This window comes from Anolis carolinensis, chromosome 4 (assembly GCF_035594765.1).
Source record: "Anolis carolinensis isolate JA03-04 chromosome 4, rAnoCar3.1.pri, whole genome shotgun sequence".
NCBI lineage: Eukaryota > Metazoa > Chordata > Lepidosauria > Squamata > Dactyloidae > Anolis > Anolis carolinensis.
Genome location: NC_085844.1, coordinates 184,514,025 through 184,538,565, shown reverse-complemented (window position 1 = coordinate 184,538,565; position 24,541 = coordinate 184,514,025). Strand labels below are relative to the sequence as shown.

Here is a 24,541-nt window from a genome sequence, read left to right as displayed (position 1 = left end):
GATTTCTTAGCACCTGGTTTCCATCTCAATCCTTATTTTAGCAACTAAATGTCTGCAATAATTATAGCTAACAATGTGCAGGGCTGATTAAACATTGATGTATGAGGGGGGTCTTCAAAGTTTCTGCACTTTCATATTTTTGTTGAAAATGGCGAGGGCAGTAGTAGCAATAATTGGTTGTGTCTGACAGTCAATTGACAGGTCTGTCTGGGAAGTTGGTTGATCTTGAAGTGCAAAAGTTTGAACGCTGTGGTGAAGATGGCTATGAAATTTATAAATTGCACCAAAGAGGAACAGCATTGTCATATGCTTTTTGTGGGCAAGAGGTGTGATGGGAGCACAAATTCATATCCACATGTGTACTCAGTATGAGGATAATGTTCTCTGTTGTAGAGTCATCCAAATGGATTGAAATATTTGAAAATGGCCATACTAGTGTTATGGATGCAAAGCGCTCCGGACATCCAGATATTGCTACGACCCACAAAGAATGAACAAAGAACCCTGTAATCAATTTGCATCAGTGCATCCGTGGCTATACTCTCAACCAAAAACATTTTTTTGTTGATGGCGATAATGCTGAGACATATGCATTGCAGAGGAAAGTGACTATGTAGAAAAGTGATGTAGCTTGCACTTGAAATTCTTGATAAAGTGCAGTAACTTTTTGAAGAACCCTAGTATATACAACACATGTGCAAGGAAATAGCACATACTGTCTGTGACTCAGTTTGTAAAAAACCGTGCCACTTATCATTGCATGGCTTTAAAAACCTGTGCAAATTTCTCAAGCTAGCGGCCTCTTCAGTAGTGAGCAGCATGCCAACTGTAGCATTTTTTTCTGAGAAAGTCTTGCTTAGTTTCTTTCTATCTATACTGTAGTTGTGGTATCTGAATTTAATCAAACAGCATCTTTAAAAACTGTCCTGCTACACTGTTGGCATAGACTGACTAAAAACAAGTACAACATCTTTTTAAGTTTGATGATCTGAGACAATTGGTTTAAGCATTAATTTTGCTGCATTTTATCAAAGGCAAAGTGTTAATGTTTGGTACAATCTTTATTGAATAGAAAAAACTGCCAAAAGTGAAAAAAATACATTATATACAAAACCCACGGTCCTTGGGAGGGAGGAGTGTCAGGGATAAAAGAACTATCATACAGAGCTTTGAACAGTTTCAACTTGTGGCCTTCCCTCTGTCTGCAAAGAGGAAGAGAAAAGGAGTTAAGCATACACCCATTTTTCAGAAGTTACTGTAATTCATGCAACAACTTTAAAGGATTAAGCACTGATTAGCAGACTGGTCACTTAAGAACTAAGCACGGCTGCACCATGACAGAAGCCATTAACCAAATTATTCTTAAATAATCTATTTAAATTACTGCAATTTGGGCATTATGCAACTCCTGCACAAACAGTATTGAAGCAAGGTTGCCCTTTCAAAACATCCTTAAGAAATTTGTGCTGCTATTCACAAATATACAGAACTAGCTTAGCTGTTCTGTTTTCAGCTATGAACTCCAACATGCAATCTGAGATGAGCAAACTCCCAATTTGGAAGTACCAATAGTCTTGGAGTGAAGACTAAAAGGCAATGAATAATAAGCAGGAAATTGCATGCCCGGGAAGGTAAACATATACATAGACTCCTGGCTCAACTGCCCACCTCCTCTTCCATTTTCTCTGCAACCTCATCATTTCCACTGGGGGCTGCATCACCACCATTGACAGCCGACTCTGGTTTAGATTTCTTAGCTTCATTGTCTCCCTGTTGAGGTTCTTCCTCTGGTTTCCTCTGAAGACAAAATTGTTTACTCTTCACCAAGTACAATTTCACATGCAACTTCACTAGCAAGTGCCAAATGAGCAGTTTTCAACTGTTCTGTGGATTACAAACTACATAGGTTCTCCTTGGCCATCTTCTGCTGTTTGAAATATGTTCCCCTTAAACGCACACAAAATTAGCTGTACTTAGTTCTGAAGAGCTGAAACATGACCACCAAGACTGGATTCAAACACTGGGCAGCCAGTCTACAATCCAGTTAAACATGATTCAACTATATGGAGAGATTTGGTTAAGAGAATATTACTGAATGGATTGCATAGCTGTACTACTGTACACATGGCTTGTGTCAGACTGGCTTTTCACTATTTTAAAATGATTCTCCATTTCCACTTGAAATAAAGGGAACCCATCTCAGACTGGCTGTTTGGCTGCAAAGGTCAATTCCTATGGACTTTGTATGTTAGTTTCATAATCTAAACCTCTACTGCAGGCAATTTTGCAGCTCCTTAACAGAGCCAAGTTTTGAAGTGCCTACAGAATCCACACAATTAAGATGTGGGAATTAAGCCAGATTGAGTCAAGTGGATGCTGCACAGCACAAAAGCATCAAAAATAAGCTAGATGGGTTCCCAGACTGATTGGCTCCCAGTGGAAAGGATTTTATGCAGGGATCTGCAGAATGTGTAGAGGCGGGGTTAGCTAAGCTTTTGATCAAGGGGCAAACTATTGCAAGCCAGTGACCGCTACATTTGTTAGTTTGGTGGGACACACATACCTTTTTCCTAACAAGATGAGAAATGTCTGTAATACACTGAGATGCTCCATCAGATTGTTGTCCCACTGGGATCTATTACAGAAAAAAAGGTTATTATTATTGAAAGGCTACATTACAGTGGCCTTAAACTGTTCGCACTCGAGTGCCACAGAGATTGCTCTCTACCAAGAACCACTTACTGTTGAAGCCAAACCACTTTCAGTTCCCTGTGAAAAGCTAGATGATGATCCACCAACCTGAAAACAAAGATATCAACATTTTTTTAGTCACTACTGGAAGTCAGCAGCAGCAGCAGCTTAAAGGGTCAATGTCTCTCCGGCAGCATTGCAATGCCTTTTTGGCAGCATTGCAGCAAAGGGGGGGGGGGGGGCACTTTATACCAACTTAATTCTTATGTGCATACTAACTAGCCCAAAAAGCCGTGCATTTGATTCAGGTAATTTTAAAAACTGTGTAATTACTGTAATTTACACACTTCTTACACACAGTTTTTCATCATGTAGCCATGAGCAGCAAACATGGAAGCTGGTCTTATGGTATCTAAACGTTTGGCTACTGACAGCAGGATGAAACCAAAACAGATTTTTCTAGCTAGCTTCTCAAGATATCCACAATCGTATTTTATCTCCAAGCTTTCTGACAATCACATCATTTGTGAACTTGGTTTTAAAGACTAAATTTATACTAAAATTTGCTATTTATGGGTCATCTCAGATCAAATACTAAGCAATAAGCATTTCAGAAGACATCAAGATATGTAGTTGCTTCCAACAGTAAAGGGGGGAAATGTATCCATCTTCTCTGTTGACATAAAATGATTTGGTATTTTGCAACCTGTCCTTCTATAATAGCAGTCTCCCTGATTGTTTGAGCAAAGCCAAAACTCACCAGACTTGCTTTAAGAGCTATTTCAGCTACTCTTGCACTCTTCTGAGACTCCTTTGAATCCTCAATCTTCTCTTTAATTTCTGGAAGCAGTCCCTTGAGTTCCTCAATTTCTCTCTCATCTTCAGTGGATCCTTCCCCTTTTGCCTTTAGACCTTCAGTTAACATTTCTAGAAAAAGGAAACAAGTTAGCAGTCATCAGTGCTACCTGACACAACAATTCTGATTTGTGCAGTATTACTTAAAATGCACTGTCACTGAACACCAAATGCTTTCCCAGCTCTTCAACTCATTATTATTATAAACACACGACAGAAGAATCTTATTAGAGACTTCAAAATTCAGACATATTGGCAAAGGGTTTATGAAAAATAAATCTGGTTTGCTTCTAAATCAGTAGCTGATTTACAGATAAGCAAAAAATTCCATCCATTTAACAAGAGCAGCAATAAAATAAACCCTCCACTCCTCACTGCTGAAATCAAAGTGGATTTTTATACCATTCTATCTAGTACTCAATAGTACTCGTAACTACTGGAAAAAAAGAATTATGTCTTTTGCATTAGGCTGGATTATTATTTCATTGTTATAAAAACCGGTTCTATTACTAAGCAAGGCCCATGCACACAAAGCATACAAATAATAAAAGATTTAAAGCAACCACATAATATGGATTTTCATTTACCCAGTCTTTTATCAATGACATCCATTGATTGACTGAACTGCTGCACTGCTTCATCATACTGATCATTGTAGTGATAGGCCAATCCCAGATTATAGTGAGTTTCTGCAAGCAAGCGGTCATGGGCCTCTAAATATTTCTGTTGAAGATTCAGGCAAGAGTGATACTCTTCTATAGCTTGAACATAGTTTTCTGCAAAATACACCAGATAGTCAATTAAGGATTTGCACCAGGAAGCAACACTGCACAGTAATTCCAGCTGGATTAACTAAAAGCATATATCTGTATAGTCATAAGCTTTGCCCTACTGTTTATTCCAAGTGTTCAACAACAAAGTTCAACATGCAATCTATGGAAAGATTTTGCTCATAGGTGGCCGAAGTGCAGCCCTCCACACACACAAATACACACCTTTTGAGCATTGCCCTCCAATTTGGCCAATGTTTTCTGAAATGCAACTGGTCACTATGATATTTTCAACTAGGTGGGATTCATGTTACAGGGGATAGATTAGGCCTCTACAACCCGACTAGGGCTCCTGGGAATTGGAAGCACAAACACCTGGAGGTTGCCGGTTGAAGAGACTTGGGTAGACCTTTCTACAACAGCACTCTTTTCCAATTACGGGGAAAAAACCCTCCATGACTAAAATTGGCAAACTAAACCTATTTTTGAGACTTTTGGAGAGCACAATGCCAATGTTTTGGCCAACGGGAGAATTGCATGAAGAGAAGCCAAATGACACACACTACCACTGCTAAGCTGACTAATTACCAAAAAAAGGGATTAAATATAATTAAGATAAAATGAATAAAATATCAACATTTTAGAATAGAATAAACACATAGGACATTGCAATAGTTTGTGTAACTACTTCTACTATACTCAAAATACATAATTCGGGGGCATATGTGAGCATCTTTAAGATAGTTACCAGATTCAATGCTAACTTCTCCTAGTTTCAGGTGAGCCTGAGCAGCAAGAAGTTGAGCTTCTTTAGTGTCCTGTCTATATCAAGAAAGCAGAGTCAGCAGGTTTGTTGTAATACATTTACTTGCTAGTTAAAATACTGTTTTGTAAACTACAAAGACACACCTTTTGTATATTACTTTGGCCAACTCCAACATATCCCAGGCCAATTCCAAGTTCCCAACTTCATCTTCTTCACTCTCCTGAAACAAGGTGATTTGAAATAATCAAGCAATGCGTTGAAAATGTGGTACTTATTTTACAGTCAACCTTTCTTCTGGCATCTGACACAACATAGCTTACAAAAATATTAAAACAAGAAAAAGCTAACAATAAAGTTAAAAATTACTATTACACATATTATATCAATTGAAATCTATAGAACAACCCAGACTATTTAGTCCACCCCCCTGCCATGCAGGAAAAGCACAAAGCACCCCTAACAAATGATCATCTAGTTTGTCTAAAAGCCTCCAAAGGAGCCTCTGCCACACTCCAAGGCAATGATATGCATATTTACTAGGGAAGAAGGTTCACTGAACTGAAGTTACTTGCATTTGAGTAAATATGGATATGCCAATTGTGTTAGCAGACAGGAAGTGCATAATGTGTTAATATGTTAGTTGATCCACTGCACCAGTGTTGGATGAAGAGTTCAACTCCCTTTTCTCCAACACCTATGCATTTTTTCAACTGGAAGAAGCCATCCCAAAACAACTGGTCACATTTTCAGCCAATCTGCTGTGAAAATGTGACTAAAAATTAACAATTCTTCTGTAGTCATTCACTTCTTCATTATACTGATGTGAACTTACATGCTTCTAGCAATGCCCTTTTCTTCCTCTGTTAAAACTCACCAGTGTTACGGATTCTGACACACAAGTGAAACATGTTGCAAATTCCTATTTGAATTAAGGATTTACTTCTCAGTAGAATTTATAATAATGGAGAACAAAGCACACCCTTTAGCTATACCTCACAATCTCTGAGAATGACTACTATAGATGTGGGCAAAATGTCAGAAGAGAATGCTTCGGGAACATGGCCATACAGTCCAGAAAACACACAACACCACCTTTTAGTTGTTTCTATGGCTGTCAACACCTCATGATGTTCAGGGCCTTAGTATATATTACTGCTTTAAAAAGAGTTGCCTGGCCCTTGCACATAGGATTGTACCAACTCCCAAAAATCCCAGCTAATTTACCAGCTGTTAGGATTTGTGGGAGTTGAAAACCAAACTATCTGTGGACCCACAAGTTGAAAACCACTGCTATATGTGAGGGCTGGGCAACTACAGTAGAGTCTCACTTATCCAACATAAACAGGCCAGCAGAACGTTAGATAAGCGAATATGTTGGATAATAAGGAGGGATTAATGAAAACCTATTAAACATCAAATTAGGTTATGATTTTACAATTTAAGCACCAAAACATCATGTTATACAACAAATTTGAGAGAAAAAGTAGTTCAATACGCAGTAATGTTATGTTGTAATTACTGTATTTACAAATTTAGCACCAAAACATCACAATGTATTGAAAACATTGACTACAAAAATTTGACTACTAAAAGGCAGACTGCGTTGGATAATCCAAAATGTTGGATAATTGAATGTTGGATAAGTGAGACTTTACTGTAGTTTTGAAGCAGTAGTATTTACTACATGTCTAAATATAACAATGCAAAGAAGAGTTGGGTAAATCTAGTTGATGCCAGACAATCACACCTCACATAATGCTGTGAAGAGTTGGTTTTGGGGCAGAAAGGATACAAAACTCAGGCCTGTCTTGATCAGAGACCTGATGGGAAAAAGTGGATACGGAAAAGAAAAAGTTGTAATAGAGGTAAGTCAGTAAGGAAGGGGAAAATTTAATAGGATTTTGGGTAGCTGTGAATGACTAAATCGTTGAAAGGTTTGTGTCATCTAAATAGCTTTACAATACTCATTTTTCAGTTACGTCAGCCTGTTCCTATTCAGTTTGATAGCCTGGTCAAGTTGCCACAGTGACCGCACAGAAGAACACATCTGCTAGTCCAGTGGTTCTCAACCTGTGGGTCCCCAGGTGTTTTGGCCTACAGCTACCAGAAATCCCAGCCAGTTTACGAGCTGTTAGGATTTCTGGGAGTTGAAGGTCAAAACATCTGGGGACCCACAGGTTGAGAAGCACTGAACTAGCCCATACAGGAACTATCTTGAGGCCAAAGTACTCAAAATCCAGGGGCAGATCATGAGGGGGGATGGAAATGGGGCAAGGGGAGTGACAGTCCAAGAATTTGGAACTGAAGAGCCATCCCAGAGACTAGATCCATCACAACAATTAAAGTATGTCTGTCATGGCTCTCTTGAATTTCAAAGGAAGTTCCAAGAGGTACCCAAGCCATCAAAAGGACATTTCACAATGACCTGTTAATTGCCTCCATCTGATGGATCAAGGCTGGGAAAGAATACCAGTAAAAACATTGTTATTCTGATAAGCTGTAGAGACCCGAGAATTTATACACAAATAAGAGATGAAGGGAAGAGGGAGGGCTGCTGAGGGTAGTGTTTTTCCACTTAGGGAGTTAGAACTGACTTTCTTGACTTAGAAATAGTGTTTCCAGCTTTCCAGGGTATTAGCAAATTCTTATTCTAAAGGGTCTGCAGTTCCTAATAGTTTCTTCAAGATACAATCCTAGCATCTCTGGAAGTAATGCCCATTGAAATTGTAGAAGCTATGGATTTCATTCTGTAGACCCAAATAATGAATTGGTTGAGATAAAACTTTGGGAAAATTTAGCAGTCCTTAAAATCAGTTTCTAAGAACAAAGAAAGTTAACAGCAGAAGCAATGACTTTACCGATAAGATTCAGTTAAACCTTCAGTGCCTTCCCCAAAAAGAGGCCACTCATATACCAAAATTTTACTTTATTCTAGTATAACCCTGAGCAGTCAGGGTGGAACTAGAATCTTTTCAGTATTCATTCTATATTCTACTTTGTAAAACAGCTTTACAGTGCAGCGATATCCTTTACTTTATGATTGAAAGGCTCTAACAACCCTTTCACAACTCTGGACACTCATTTAATGTATACTTCACCTTTTCTTCAACTGTAGAGTCATTTTCTTTATCCTCTTCAGCTTTGTCATCATCCTCTTCAGCTTTGTCTTCCTCTTCTGATCCTTCTGTCTCTACAATAAGTTTCTTATTAATATGTATCCAACTGTACGCTGTCTATAAATTCCCTTTATTATGTTCTGCTATTCTGTCCATGCAAATTCTTGTGCCACCATTATATAGTCATTAAACTTGAGTCCTTTGGAGTTTAGTCATTTTTTGTATGATTAGCCTAAAGACTGCAATATACGGTATGTTTTTGAGGTTCAAGAGTAATCTCATCAAAGGACCAAAGTTTAAGATATTCTTTTTTGGAGGGAGGTACTATTTGCTGAAGACTTCCTCGCACTTCAGCAAGTTATTTAGAGGAAATCTTGGAATAGCCCTGGCATGTTAAAATTATTTATAAAAGAACAAAGGAATAATTAAGGTGATGAACACTTTAATGGATAATGGGATCCCTCAAGACAGCTATTCTACAGAGCATTCGGAAAAACTACTATGTACAGGAAAAGGTATCTTTGAATGTCATTCTAAATATTTGTTGCTTCTTAAGAATGACTATAGCATCAAATTGTTTTAAAGCAAGACCATGAGACAACATCTACAGGAAATGCACCATACTATGAAATTAAGAAGTCACACATCAACCTGCCACCTCAGATTTCATCTAGTCATATCCTTTTAAATATGGCAAACATTTCTATTAGATTAATCATTTATGTTTTCAGCCATTTTAAACTTTAGAATTTCTACTTGTAGATGCAACTTTCAAAATGTTATGAGGTGAATAGCAAAGCAGAAGCAAGCAAAGCAGGATATGGAAGCCATGAAGCCTGTACCTGTATTAGTATCTAGTGATAAGCCCAAAAGCAAACTTAAAGTTCTATTTATACAGATCCATGAGCCAACAACCAAGTATTACTTGTATTTGGTGGATCCTGCTGTTGACAATCCTCTGAGAAAAAAATCAAATTACATTTTTAATGTACTGAGTTAATCTTGTAACACCAGGGCATGCAATAAACATCCATTCAGGGTTCTCTATTAGCCTGTTTGATGCTCATGCTAATCACTGTCCACTAAACAGTTTTGCTATGCTTTTCAAGTTGACCTTTTAATCAATAAAAATTCTGCCACTTTACAGCTTTAAAGTTATGCCACAGCTAGATTAAATCATAGCATACAGCAGAGAGAATTCTGAATGGATTATAGTTTTACTAGGAGTTAGCTTCCTAATGTAATCCACCGTTATCTTCTGTCCACGTTACCTTCACCCTCTCTCATCTCTTCATCCTTTTCATCTTCCTTTTCTAACTTAGCAGCAACTTCAACTTTCTCTTCAGTTTGTACTTCATCACATTTGTCATTGGTCCCTCCAGGAGTCATTTCTTCACTTGGAACGGAAAGCAATACATCTTTTGAAGCCAAGGGTTCCTTTAGTTCTTCTTTCTCTTTGGAGTCCACCACCTGTTCTGCGTGATCCATTGTTTCCACATTCTCATCACTAGCTCTAGCTGGGTGTTCTTCTGCTTTCTCTATCTCACATTCTACTTTTTCAACAGCTATGGCCATTTCCTTTCCTTCTATTGCCTCATCTGAAGCCTTTGTTAATTCCTCTACTACTGCATTGTTTTCCATTATGCCTGCCTGTTTTTCAGGAACCAAAGTTACCAGTTTTCCTTCCGTCTTCTCTAGAACTGCTTTATCTTCCCCTTCTGCAGTCACTTGTTTTTCTACAGTGTCTTCTCCCGCTGCTTCTGGCATTTCTTTTACTACTGACTTTGCTTCTCCAGATGTCATTTCTAAAGCCATTGTACCCTTTACAGTGTTATCTTCTAGAGCCTTTTCAGCCATCTCTAGCTCTTCTTTTTCTTTACTTGCCCTTTCTTCAGCCACTGGTTTCTCATCCCTGGCTTTATCTTCAAGAGGATCCTCAGGAGATACTCCACTGCCCCCCTCCTTTTCTTGAACTGCCTCTACCTGCATTTCTGTTTTCTCCTGTTTTTCCTTTTTCTCCTCAAGGGTATTATGATCTACATCCACAGCTGTCTCATTTAATGTTTCTTCCTTAGCGTCTTCCATTTCTACATTCTTGGTTTTCGGCTGCATCTTCACTTCAGTTTTTACCACAGACTCTTCACCAGTTCTTCCGGATTCATCCTTTTCCCCCATGGCATTATATACCTGCTCTCTTAATTCCTCCCTTTCTTCTTCTACATGTTTAAGGAAGATCAAGCAGAAACAAACTTTCGAATTTAGTGATAAGCATTCATGATCTTCACATCCCACCCTCAATCCCAATTATGTCTTTCCACCAACTTACAGCAATCTAAAATTAAATCCTTGAGATATTTAACCTGATAAAGAGACTCACTATAACACTCGGAGCTTGCATGAAGTTGCGCTTAAGCAATGAGCTATATGCCAAGCAAGAGATGCCAAGCTTTGTCTAGATGAAACATCACACTGGCTCACAAAGGAAACTACTCAGGTACAAAGCATATGGAAAGATTATTCATTAACTTAAGTGAATATGATATATTGTTACAATACAATCTTCATGCCATCAAACTTAGGTAGCTGGATTAGATGCTATGGCATCATAAGCAAATTGGATCATATTGTGCTAAACTGTTTAATCAATTCTGTACTTTCTACTCACTTTATTCACAGAACATCTGTCCTGTAAAGTTGAGGTTTATAAACAGCCAATTCTTCCTAAAACAATTAAGTATACAATTTATTTCCCCCCAGAAACAGAGGCTATATGGTGAATAAAAACAACTCAGACCCAATATTCAAAACATAGCTTGGCATCTCTATATTATTTTAAGACAGCTCTACATACCATCTATATTATCAGTGCTTTCTACAATTGCATCTTCTGTTTTTTCTTCCTCTTCTTCCACCTGAACACCTTCTAGGGCATTTCCTAGCACTCCATTTTCCATTCTAGAAAAGACCAGATAGGATCATTACACTCCATTGCTCAGGAATACTGATACAAAGAATTACATGTAGAACATTTTAAAGAAATACTGGTCTAAATTGTTGAAAGAAAGACTGCTACAATATAGCATAGTTGATACACTAGTAACAAACCACTAAAGTATTCACCCCAGCTGGACAATTTTATATGAATCAGAATATATTGGGGGGAGGGGGGAGAAAGCAAGTACTTTGTGAGAGATAGAACAGCAAATGTGATCACTCCAGAAACTGTGACCTGAATAGGAAAATACCATCCCATTGCCTAACAATATTTAAGGAGGTGCACCAACAGAAAACCAAGGTCCCTTATACACAGTCCTTATATCCCAGGATCTGATCCCAGGTTATCTGCTTTGAACTGAATTGTGAGTGTCCATTGTCATATAATCTCGGATAAACAGAAAATCTGGGATCAAATCCTGGGATATAAGGCCTGTATAGAAGGGGACCAAGTGTCATTTGTTAAAGAGGATCTGATAAGTAGGTCTATCACCTTTATGTAGCAAGGGAGGAACTTGATTCTGGCAGACAAAAAATAAGGACAGAACTTCTTCTAAAACCTGGAGCTAGAGATGGGGGTTAACCCAGGCTGGATAACCCTCCTGCCAGAAGAGCTGGTGCAAATGCAGTGATAAGAAGGATTAGTATCTCCACATTTATAACCCATCAGTTAGAAGAACTGGATTGTCATAATCTACATTGGCTACTAAGTTTCTGGAAAACACCTAAAGTCTTCTCTATGAAAATTACAATTTAAATAACAAAGTATAACCTATTCAAAGATGAAAACACAAACTTTAACATTGAAAATTCTACATCACCCACATACAAAATGTTAATGAAGTGAGGGTCAGTATTCCTTATCCAAAATGCCTGAAAGTGGTTTGGATATTGGAATACCTGTATTTGTAATAAATTCTAACATAATGAGGTATCTTGAAGATGGTACTAAAGTTTAAACATTAAATTTATTTATATTGTATATACTCCTTGTACACATAGCCTGAAGGAAAATTTCTATTTTTTTTCACTAATGTTGTACACAAAACCAGGTTTGTGTAAACTGAACAGGGTTGCCAGGCATCCTGGATTTTAAGGGACAGTCTCTTATTTGAATGAAATGACCTGCGTCCCATTAGTTTTTCTTGGGACATCAATTGTCCCGTATTTCCGCCAGGCTCTCCTTTCCCAGAGAAGAAAATGCACAACCTTTATGATGGAAAAGGTGGTGGTGGCAGCAGCAGAATATTTGGGGATCCCTTTAAGGGCCGGAATACCTTTGGAGATGAGGTCACAGCCTAGACTTGCCGTGCACCCTCTGAATGAGCTTAGCCCTGAAGGTGCCAGGTGGCCACCCCCTTTAAGCTTCATCTCAAACTTTGGATGTTTCCAGTTCCAACTTACAGTTCCCTGCACCTGTCCCTTATTTTCACCTTTGATACCTGGCAACCCTGACACTGAACCATCAGAAAGCGTCACTATCTCAGCCATCCATGTGGACAATTTCAGATTTTGGACTACTTTGGAATGCACATAAGAGATGTTCAAACTATACAGTATCACTTCTTAAATGTAACTAATACTTTCTTAGTCTGCCCATGGTTTGAGGGACTTCTACATATACTGTTCAAACTACGATGCTGCTCAACAGCAGAACATATAATCTTACCTTGCCAATTCTAAAAGAGATTTCCCATAGAAAAAGAAAGCTTCAGCACACTCATCTGCTGTTTCACCGTATTTCCTACCCCTACAAGAAAGTTACAGATTAGGTTCTCATATTATGGCTAACTTTTGTTAAACACCATTAATGTCAAGCTTCATTAAATTATAAAACTGGCTATGAAAAAAATATTTATACTGAAGCATTCTACCATAGAAAGAAATACATAAAATAGTATACTACAGAAGAGCTTTGTAAACTATGGGTCAGGACCCTAAACGGAGTTGCCATAACTATGTTGGGGTTGCCTTTCTTCTTCTTTCACTCACTTCTATCTTTTTTCCCTTTACTCTCATGTCTATCTGCCTTCCTTTCTCTCTCACCTCCCCGTCCTCTACATTATTGGGGTTCAGTAACATTTCTAGGGTCAAACGGGTTCGTGAGTCAAAAAGCTTAAGCAGCTCAGTACTAAATGATATTCATGAGATCTAAAGGGCAGGGATCAAATAGCAACTTTGGATTCTAGCCTGAACCAGATATCTCTGCTTAAACTAGACCCAGCTGCATAGAACTATCAGGAAAAGATGGCATATGGAATATGAATTAGCCTGTGGCTACAAGGTGAAGTATAGAAAGGGATATCCTCATCTGTTATCTAGTACACATCCTGAACATTCTGTCAACCTTCCTGCTTTGTTTTACCATCCTAAACATGTCAAAGATGTGCTTATATTTAATAAGATACAATACAAATATCTATTTAGAACACACCCCAAACCTCACTGCAACAGTAAGCAAGAACTAAGTGTTGTTTTGGTGTGTAAAAAAATCAAAGACATAATTATTGTGGCCCTCATATTGTCACCTTGAAATCCTACCATAGTAACATTAGCCAAGATTTTCCCTACTATCTTCTTGAGGCTTTAATTACTATTCCTGGGAAAAGGAAAATTTATGCTAGCAGGGGCTGACAAATATGATGGACACCATGCTGCTTACCCAGGCATATTGGTTCTCTGTGACAATGTAATAGAAGATTATCTTATCTCATTACTTACAACAAACTCGCAGCTTCCTGGAATGCATTCACAGCAGCTGGAATATCTCCCATTACCAGGTTTTTCTGTCCCAAACCAAGTAGCTTCTTGGCTTCTCCATCCACATTCATACTGCAGATATGAAAACAGGTTTGTTAAGCAGACCACTTTATAGCCATTCTGAGTGCAAATTTAAGAGCAACAGCCAAATTAACCACCCACTCATGCCACTGTTTACTGCCATAAGCTAGCATCACCATCAATATTCAGGATCTATTCTTACGGTAAATCTATCAAATAGAACCAATATTTTCACAGAACAGAAATCAATCATGTATATTGCTTTTATTACATCAGTCATGCTACCTTTTTAAAATATATATACATTATTCCTATGTTTATCCAATTGTTATCTTACCTCTCAGTTTTGTCAGCAGAGGTGGATGGAGCAGCAGATTCTTCTGCCATTCTGAAACTGAAGATGTGAAATTAGAACAGCTTATACATGATCAACCAGATAGCAGTTAGCTCCATAGCAGTAAGTACTGGAGCAATTTCAAATAGAAAATAATTTACAGGCTTGTTGATACGATCAACTTTTGCATGTACACAAATTACATTATCTTTTGATATGAAGGCACAAAATCATCAATGCAATACTCTGTGCACTAGCCAAAATGCATTATGTGCTCAGATTTGTAATATAAAATAAGAATTTCAGCATTATTCAAAGGAATGTGTCTACAACTTTTGGATTCTACAAATGCCAGTCTGCTGTTTTTCAAAATCAGAAAATGAGGTGAGCACCATTTCACTTTATGTATGAATACAAGTGTAATTTACTAAATCATGGAAGCCCTCTTGTCACAATATACAGTGTTCCTCACTACTTCGCAGTTCACTTTTCGCTCCCTCGCTGTTTCACGGGTTTTCAATAAATATTAATGTAACCATTGATCGCTGCATTTTTGCTGTTTCACAGGTTTTTGCAGTGTGCAAAGGGTTTTAGAAGGGAGACATAAAGGGAGAGAAGGGCAGGAAGGGAAGGGTTGGAAATTTTAAAAAAAGATTATTTAGCTTCCATTTTTCTCTGCCAGTGTACTGTATATTGTAACTGCTTAAATAAGCAGTTCACGGATTTTCACTTGTTGCGGGTGGTCCTGGAACGTAACCCCCATGATAAGTGAGGGCACACTGTATTTCCACCAAGAGAGCTACTCTACTCATAAAATTCTATGCATATTGTCCATTAAATCCTTGGTGTTCACTAAATGCCAAGAGTAATGTTTATTATGGACTGGCCTTAATTCTACACAAGCATTAGAAACCCTACTCAAACATATAAAACATAGTTTCAACTACCAACACACCACTTGGTATAAGGGAAAAAAGAGTAACAATGATCATGTGTAGACAACTGCCACATACAGTTGACTCCCAGTTACTTCTTAGTCTGAAACGGGAATTTCAGCCTCCAGGAAAAATATGAAGACAGTATTTTGAGGCTTTGCCTGTGGAGCTATACATTTTTAACTCCCACTCCTCTCCATTAGTAGAGCAGGAAGCTGTAGTACCAGTTTTCTGCTCAAACTGTTGAATATATTCAGCAGTTCTAGTGGGGCTAATATATATGTGTAAGTGACTTAGTTAAATGAGATTGCCAAGTGCCAGATTAATGCAGTTTCTGGTTGCTTCAGAGTTACTATTAAAAACAAACCTAGCTAATATTGTATCTCATATTATACCACAAGCTTTGTATCGACTGAATATGAAAATACAGTACGTGAAAGCGAATTAAGACAAACTGGACTTAATGTAACAGTTTTATAATCTTATAAAACAGGGTTTTGAAATTCAAAGTATTTCTTCGGCTTAAATAGTTGGGCACGTTTAGCCTGCAGAAGAGAAGGCTGAGATGAGACATGATGGCAATGTACAAATATGTGAGGGGAAGTCATAGGGAGGAGGGAGAAAGCTTGTTTTATGCTACCCTGGAGACTAGGATGTGGAACAGCTTCAAACTAAAGGAAAGGAGATTCCACCTGAACATTAGGAAAAACTTTTTAACTGTGAGCACTATTCAGCAGTGGAACACTCCCCCCCCCCGGAAGTGTGGTGGAGGCTCCTTCTTTGGAGGCTTTTAAACGGAGGCTGGATGGCCATCTGTCAGGGGTGCTTTGAATGTTATTTTCCTGCTTCTTGGCAGAGGGTTAGACTGGATGGCACATGAGGTCTCTTCCAACTCTATCATTCTATAATATATATTTTTTTTGCTTACCTGAAAGTTTCAGTTAACTGAGACTGTGTGTTTGTGTATTTATACAAGTGTGTTTGTATACACACACACCAATAAAATATATGCACTGACATGTACATGTGTGTGAATGTGCCTTCAAGTCACCTGTAGAATGGTGACCATGTACTTCCAAAGGCAAGGAAAATCTAAGAGATACTTTGCTAATTCCTTTCTCTGAAATATAGGCTATAGTATCTGGTATTCATTGGTGACCTCCCATCCAAGATCTAACCAAGGCTGACCCTGTTTAGCTTTCAAAATGAAACTGAGCTAATTCCTTTAGATCACTGGTTCCCAAACTTTGGACTCCAGGTCTTGCACTTCAACTCCCAGAACCACAGCCAGCTTACCAGCTGTTAGGAACTGTGGGAGATGAAGTCCAAAACACATTTCACCTCCACTTATACCCAGCTATTGCACTTTATTCTGGCCCAGCTCAGAGGTTGCAAGATATTGAACAGTCCTGGTTATGCTCACTGCGCCTAGAAGGCTAATAGTATGTTTTTATTGTATTTTATATGCCTCTGATTTTATATGTTTAAAATGTACTTGTTAAATTTTGAGCTTGGTACCCATGTGAGCCGCCCAAGTCCCTTAAGGGAGATGAGGTGGGATACAAGAATAAAGTTATTATTATTATTACCACTGCCTTAGATATATAGACACTTTATATCAGGCATGTGCAAACTTCGGCCCTCCAGGTGTTTTAGACTTCAACTCCTACAATTCCTAACAGCCTACCGGCTTAGTTACTGTTTTTCTGGGATGTATGGCCATGTGTCAGAAAGCATTCTTTCCTGACGTTTCATCTGCATCTATTGCAGGCATCCTCAGATTGTGTGGTCTGTTGGAAATTAGTCCAGTGGGACTTATTTATCTGTGGAATGTTCAGGGTGGGAGAAAGAACTCTTGTCTATTTGAGACTGGCGTGAATGTTTCAAATGGACACCTTGATTAACATTGAATAGCCTTTCAGCTTCAAGGTCTGGCTGCTTACTGCCTCGGGGAATCCTTTGTTGGGAGGTGTTAGGAATTGTAGTTGAAGTCCAAAATACCTGGAGGACTGAAGCCTACCCATGCCTGCTTTATAGACACGTATCTTACTAAGCCCTACGTTACTTCTAGAGCCAGGCTACTTAAAACATATTCGGGTGACTAAGAACATATTAAAGCCAGGCTCACTCTAGAAACCAAGAAGCTTGGGAAGTCCGCTGAGAGGAAGGGGGGGGGAGTCGCCTGACCTCAGCAAACAATAGGCTCGCTTTGCCCCGCCCCCTCCGAGCCACCTTTTGGCGCCAAATCCCAACCGCTGCTCCTGACTGGCCGAGCCCCTCTGCCACGTGACTGCGCTCCCTATCCCTTCCTTGACCCCTCCCCTCGCTTTTCCGCGCGCGCCGACCGAGGGACCGCTAAACATGGCGCCTAAAAGGCTCGAGCGAGCGGGGTCACGTGGCGCCTCGGTTTGAAGGAGAACCGCCCCCCCCCGCTCGATACCTAGGGAAAGTGGAACGTACCAAACCACAAAGAGGGGCGGGGGGGGGGGGGTTGGAGATAGGGAATGGAGAGAGACTAAGGGCGAGGGGAAAGGATTCAACAATAGAGTAGAATAGCCTACTTGAGGCTGAACCGGGAGGAAAGAAAAAAACGCCTCTCTGAGGAGAAATGCCTCTCCCTTCCCCCATTACACGAACCAAGTCAAGAACCCCATTTCCTTTTTCTTACCTCGTTTTCCCACAGAGGGACAAAACCTGGCTCGAGCCTCCTCGGCAGACAAAAATGACCGCCGACAAAAATTCTCAAGGAAAAAGGGACCACACTCGGCAGACAAATGCAGCCCGACGCCCCTCTGGATGCTTATATAGCCCCCTGAGGACACGCCCCGCCGGCGCGAGGCACGCTCCCAGCACCCTGGAACTACCCTTCCCGGCATGCCTCGCGGCCGCCCAACTCCACCATCGCCCAATCAGATTGCAACTCCGAGAGCATAAAAACCTTTGACTGTATGGGCCGTGTAACCAAGGAGAGCGCGATGGGCATCCTGGGAAACGTAGTCCAATAAATAGATGTAAACATTTCCAACCTCCTCTCTCACACAGACATAGCACCTTGTAGAAACATAGTTTCTACGGTCAAATCTGTGTGTGGAAATGGGACTGTGAAATAAATAGCACCAATCTGTGGTGATCCAGCGAGTGACTGAAAAAAAACATGGTTTTGTATTTCAGTTTACAGTATTTTACCTCAAAAGCTCAGCTCTATCTCATCAATCTGAGTGTGAATGTCTGCCTCGCTATCTATACCAGGCATGGGCCAACTTTGGCCCTCCAGGCATTTTGGATTCCAACAATTCCTAACTATTGGATTGCAACCTTCTCAAGCCTCTTCTATTTGATGTTTCTGTTTATGTGTCGGTTTATTTCCTGAAGTGTATGTCTTCTTTGCAGACTTGCAGTTTTCTTAGCTCTATGTACTTGAGGGAGTGGGAGGGGCTGCAGACCATGTGACTGGTTTAGTGACGGTTTGGAGCAGAGGTCCTCAAACTTTTTAAACAGGGGGCCAGTTCACTTTCCCTCAGACCCTAGGAGGGTCGGATGATAGTTTTATTTTAAAAAACTATGAACAAATTCTTATGCACACGGCACATATCTTATTTTGAAGTAAAAAAACAAAACGGGAACAAATACGGCCTCAATGTTAATAATCATAATAAAAATAATAAAGATGGTTGGAAGAGACCCCTTGGGCCATCTAGTCCAACCGCCTCCTGCTTTTGTGCACCAAGACATAAATCAAAGCACCCTGACAGATGGCCACCCAGCCTCAATGTTAATAATAATGATGATAATGATAATAATGGTAATTTATGTCACAAGTACCACCTGCCAGTAATAAATAACTGGTGGGATCACAAACCTTCAAAGGTCATGGAAAATGAGCACGCAAAAATACTTTGGGACTTTCAAATCCAGACTGACAAAGTTTTGGAACACAACACACCAGACCTCAGTGTTGTGGAAAAGAAAAAAGTTTGAATTATTGATGTCGCCATACCAGGTGACAGTCAAAATTGACAAAAAAACTCAGCCGTTATCAGGACCTCAAAATCGAACTGCAAAGGCTCTGGCATAAACCAGTACAGGTGGTCCCGGTGGTCCCGGTGATCGGCACACTGGGTGCCATGCCAAAAGATCTCAGCCAGCATTTGGAAACAATAAACATTGATAAAATTACGTTCTGTCAACTGCAAAAGGCCACCTTACTGGGATCTGCATGCATCATCCGAAAATACATCACGCAGCCCTAAACACTTGGGAAGTGTTCGACTTGTGATTTTGTGATACGAAATCCAGCATATATATCTCGTTTGCTGTGTCTTTGTGTCATTAATAATGATAATAATAATAATAATAATAAAGAGGGTTGAAAGAGACCCCTTGGGCCATCTAGTCCAATACCCTTCTGCCTTCATGCACAAAAAGCACAAGCAAAGCATCCTCGACAGATAGAAGGTGCATGTGGGGCAAGAGAGGAGGGGGAAGAGGTGCACACCTTTCCCTCCTCCCTCACCTCACATGCACCTTTCCTGCCTCCTCCCTTGCCCCGCGCACTTTCCTCGGCAGTGGCGAGGTTTGTCCCCGCAGCGGCAGCTCCCTCCTCCATTGCTGAGGAAGGCGCGCACCAGGTGAGGGAGGAGGCGGGAAAGATGTCTGCGGGGCGAGGGAGGAGGAAAAGACATGTGCCTTTCCCTCCTTCTCCTTCGCACCGCACACACCTTCCTCAGCAGAGGAGGAAGTAGCTGCCGCCACGGGAACAAACCCACAGGACAGGCAACGGCGGCAAAAACACCCGGCGGGCCGGATAAACATTTTCAGCATGCCACATGTGGCCCGCAGGCCATAGTTTAAGGACCCCTGGTTTAGAATGTTCAGTTTTAAAAGGATTAGTTAGAAATGTCAGTTGAACCATGCTTGAGTGAGCTTGAGTACAGAAGTCTGTTAGAGTGCAGAAGCCAATGTTAGGAGTTAGAAGTCAGCTGAGGCCTGAGTTTCTTTGGAAGTAGATTGTTATAAAAGATTGCTGAACAGAACAATATAATTTTAAAGGGACTGTTAAAGATTATAAATGAAAGATACAAACTGAAACACCTTAAAGCTTAACCTGACAAGAAATGTACCTGTATATTTAAATACATGAAGTTGTGAGTAAAACAAACATGTTATTTCAAAGAAGCCTACTGTCTGCTGAAAGCATTGAATAGAAACAAAATATCTCTGTTCCCAGTGATCATCCATTACCCAATAAGATATAATTTCTTACCTGTAACTGTGTTTCTTCGAGTGGTGTTCTGTGGAATTCGCACATATGGGACATTCGTCTGCGCCTGCGCAGAATTTCGGAACCTTCTAGAAATCTCTATTTGAAAAAATTGGGGGAAGCCCCGCCCACACTCCCCAATAGAATATATATATAGCCCTGTGGGCGGGGCTAGCCTCGGTTCCCAGCCGCCAGGAAGCAGCTGAAGCACCGTGGCATGAGCACGGGTTGTGCGAATTCCACAGAACACCACTCGAAGAAACACAGTTACAGGTAAGCAACTATATCTTCTTCTTCATGGTGCTTCTGTGGAAATCGCACATATGGGAGACTGACAAGCTACTCACCGAAGGTGGCGGGACATGCCATGCATGAGAAGAGAACGGCCCTCCTGAGTGCTGCATCCGTCTTCTCCTGGATGTCCAGCTTGTAATGCAAGGCAAAGGTAAACAACGAGGACCATGTTGCTGCTCTACATATGTCCTCCAAAGGCACTCCTTTGAGAAATGCCTGTGATGCTGCTAAGGCTCTTGTGGAGTGAGCTGTCACGCATTACGGTGGGTCTTGGCCTGCTAGCCTGTAAGCCAGGCGGATGGTCGCTACCACCCAAGCTGCCAGGCGTTGGGAGGAGACTGGGGTACCCAGCGTGTCCGGACAATACTTCAGGAAGAGACGAGTCGACTTCCTAAACTCTGCTGTTCGCTGAACATAAAATGCCAGTGCCTGTCTCACATCTAGAGAGTGCAATGCCACTTCCAAGGGTGAAGATGGATTCTGGAAGAAGGCTGGCAGTGTAATATCTTGACACATATGGAATCTAGTCACCACCTTGGGCAAGAAAGTGACGTTGGTTCTCAGCACAACCTTATCATTGTGGAAGCGGAGGTACGGTGGGTCCGCCCTAAGGGCACAGAGTTCACTAGCCCTCCTTGCTGATGTAACAGCCACAAGGAAAGCCGTCTTCCAGGAGAGATAACAGATGTCCAAGGAGGCCATCGGTTCAAATGGTGGCTTTGAGAGCTGAGACAGAACCAACTCTAGGCTCCAGGCTGGAGGCGGCGGTATTACTGGGGGATGTAAGTTCTTGAATCCCCTAAAAAAAGCTTAATCAGGGGATCCTGAAAACAGGATTGCCCTAGAGGACCTCTTCTATACCAAGACAAAGCAGCTACATATCATTTCAGAGAGGCCAATGAGAGGCCAGCCTCGACAGGTGGACTAAAAAGTCCAGGACAACTGGTGTTGGGGCTGGGACGGGGTTCAGTCCTTTGGGTTCCACGAACTTCTTGAACCTATCCCACTTGTACTTGTACGCCCGCCTCGTCGAAAATTTTTGAGCTGCCGGGAGGATTGCCCTCACAGGGGAGGAGAGGTTCCTCGAGGCCTGATCCTCCACTCGGTAAAGTGTAATGTCTGTATGTCCGGGTGGTTGACCCGACCTTGCTGGAGCATCAACAGGTTTGGTGAGGCCCTGAGTTGAAGGTATTTGCCCTTGTCCGCCTTCCAAAGCGGTGCGAACCAAGGTTGGTGGGGCCACCAGGGAGTCACTAGGATGCAGTCGGAATTGTCTAGTATTACTTTGGTGACTGTCCTGCCAATTAGGGGAAGAGGGGGAAACGCGTATAGCAGATCCCCTGTCCATGTGTAGCTGAACGCACCCCCCAGGCATCCTGGAGTGGCATGCGGGCGGAGACCTGCGCAGAAATTGGTGCGCTGGCTGTTTTGGGGGGATGCGAAGAGGTCTATCGCTGGCCAACCCCAGTGGCGAGCTAGGAGGCAAAAGTCTTTGATGTTCAGCTGCCATTCGCGGGTGGTTGAGGAGGACCTGTTCAGTGCGTCCGTGAGAACATTGTCTTTCCCGGGCAGGTGAACAGCTACGATTTTCATTTGTTTGCGTATGCACCATTCCCATATCCACGACGAGAGGAGCAGCAAGGTCTCCAAGTGTGTACCTCCTTGCTTGTTGAGGTAGTATTTGACCGTTGTGTTGTCCGTTATCACTCGCACTGTCTTCCATTCGAGAAGACTGCTGAAAGCATGAAGGGCCTTCTCTACAGCTAGCAGCTTGAGAACATTGATATGGAGGTTGCGCTGCAGTTTCGACCATTTGCTGTTGACTGTGAGGCCTTCCAGGTGTGCCCCCCAGCCATCCTGGGACACGTCTGTTGTCAGCTCGCGAGACGGCTCCGATGGATGGAAGGGAAGGCTGGCCCGTAGGTTGCATTGTCTCGCCTACCATGCAAGAGACTTGAGGATCTCTGGTGGGGGCTCTAGAGAGGTCCTTTGGCTGTGGAGGAATGGGTCGAACACTCTTAAGAACCATATCTGAAGTGGTTGCATTCTGAGCCTTGCAAAGTCTACAAGGGATGTAGTTGAGGCCATATGGCCAAGGATGGATTGGATATCCCATGCCGAAGCACGCCCCCTCGCATGAAGATTGTTGACTAAGATTGTGTTTTGATTTCTTTCAGCCCTCTTTGGTCCTAGGCGCTGCCGCACAGGCTGTTTTACCTCTCTCAAGGATAGGCACGTCCTCTTCCGTGCCATTTTGGTTTTCCTCAGGCGGCGTGAGGGCCGCCATGTCTGATGGGTTACTTCCTTCTGCCAAGAGGCTTGTCCCAACCTCGGGAGTTGCCGTTTCTGCCGACGCTGGGGCCAAAGCTTGCTCATATAAAAGAGCTTTTAATCTAGATTCCGTTCTTCCTGGCCTGAGGGGTAAACCCTCAGCACACTTGGCAGGATTGCGGGTTGTGGCTCTCTCCCAAACACAAGAGGCACTTAGAGTGGCCATCCGCCTCAGGGAGCTTGCCCCCACAGGCCCCACATTTCTTAAAGAAAGACGCCATATCCACTAGCCTGAGACAGAGAAGTTAAGCCCTTTCCTGGTCTATCGGTTGGAGTGTAGTAAGCACAAACAATTAAGTCCGGTCCGAGTCAAAGCCAAAGTAAAAGTTAGTGAACAGTGAGCTGAAGGTTCCTAATGTTGACTGAGCGGCGGAAAAAATGAACTGAGGCTAGCCCCGCCCACAAGGCTATATATATTATATTGGGGAGTGTGGGCAGGGCTTCCGCCAATTTTTTTCAAATATAGAGTTCTAGAAGGTTCCGAAATGCTGCACAGGCGCAGGATAATGTCCCATATGTGCGATTTCCACAGAAGCACCACGAAGAAGAAACTAAAGGAACACTCCTGAAACTCTGCTATCCAATAGGTTGTGATCCTAACAGGTCATAATCCTCATTAGGTTGTGATCCTAACAAGTCATAATCCAGTAGTCCAATGCTAACAGCCTCAGGCCTCTTCCTTTTCCCCCTTAGCTGCAGAGGGAAAAGTCCCCTTTGCCACTAAGCTTAAGCAGCTGAGGGGGAAAAGGAAAGGGCCTGGGGCTGTTAGGGATTGTGGGAATTGAAGTGCAACACCTGGAGGGCCCCAGTTTGCCCCATGCCTGATCTATACTGTCTAATAATTGCAGTTTGATGCCACAGTGGATTCTGCCTTGTATAGAAATTTGATGAACACAGGTAACTTTGCTTCTAAACATATTGTAATGTGCATCTGTGACTAAATCTACCTGCACTAATTGTTTCATGTGTGTGGAGAAGAGCAAATATTACAATGCAGTCTGAGCCCTGTCACATGCCCAATGGAGGACCTTCTCACAGCCACATCAAAGGCACTCCAAGTGGCCAGCTACTGGTCAAAGGACATTTAGTATAACGCCAAGTTTTTAACTTTGTGTTTCAAATACATTTCAGCTGTACCCTCGGTTCGCTTCTGATACAATAAATAAATAAATAAATAAAATACTAATTGTTTCCAGTAGAAAAGTATCGGCATTGGTCTTAAGACAAGGACAAATAAAATAAGTTCCTATACCAGCCCAAATAGTGATTGTTGTAACAATACCGGTAAGGTTAACTGAAACTCAGGTTTGTGGCTAAGTAGCATGTAACCATCTTGATGCTCAGTCTGCACCTTCATACTATATTTGTATACCAGAGTTTCAGTTCAGGTAGCAAGATAATAGTAGCTTTCCAG

General features: G+C 41.4%; 1 protein-coding gene across 3 annotated transcripts; it reads right to left on the bottom strand.

Annotated features, from left to right (window-relative positions):
* Positions 1-1,042: 1,042 nt before the first annotated feature.
* nasp (nuclear autoantigenic sperm protein) lies at positions 1,043-18,068 on the bottom strand. Of its 3 annotated transcripts, none has more exons than XM_016993225.2 (15): positions 17,911-18,068; positions 14,311-14,367; positions 13,914-14,024; positions 12,862-12,942; positions 11,050-11,153; positions 9,470-10,414; positions 8,181-8,266; positions 5,226-5,302; positions 5,065-5,138; positions 4,134-4,322; positions 3,452-3,618; positions 2,743-2,799; positions 2,564-2,635; positions 1,669-1,797; positions 1,043-1,202 (listed from the first exon to the last, which is right to left on the bottom strand). In XM_016993225.2, exons 2-15 carry the CDS (start codon positions 14,358-14,360, stop codon positions 1,158-1,160), a joined length of 2,187 nt encoding a protein of 728 aa, XP_016848714.2. In that variant the 5' UTR covers positions 14,361-14,367; positions 17,911-18,068; the 3' UTR covers positions 1,043-1,157. The 3 variants fall into 3 exon arrangements, with proteins under 3 accessions (XP_016848714.2, XP_008107730.3, XP_016848715.2); XM_008109523.3 differs by having other exon boundaries at positions 8,181-8,272; positions 17,911-18,067; XM_016993226.2 differs by lacking the exon at positions 1,669-1,797 and having other exon boundaries at positions 8,181-8,272; positions 17,911-18,067.
* Between the last annotated feature and the right edge of the window lie 6,473 nt (positions 18,069-24,541).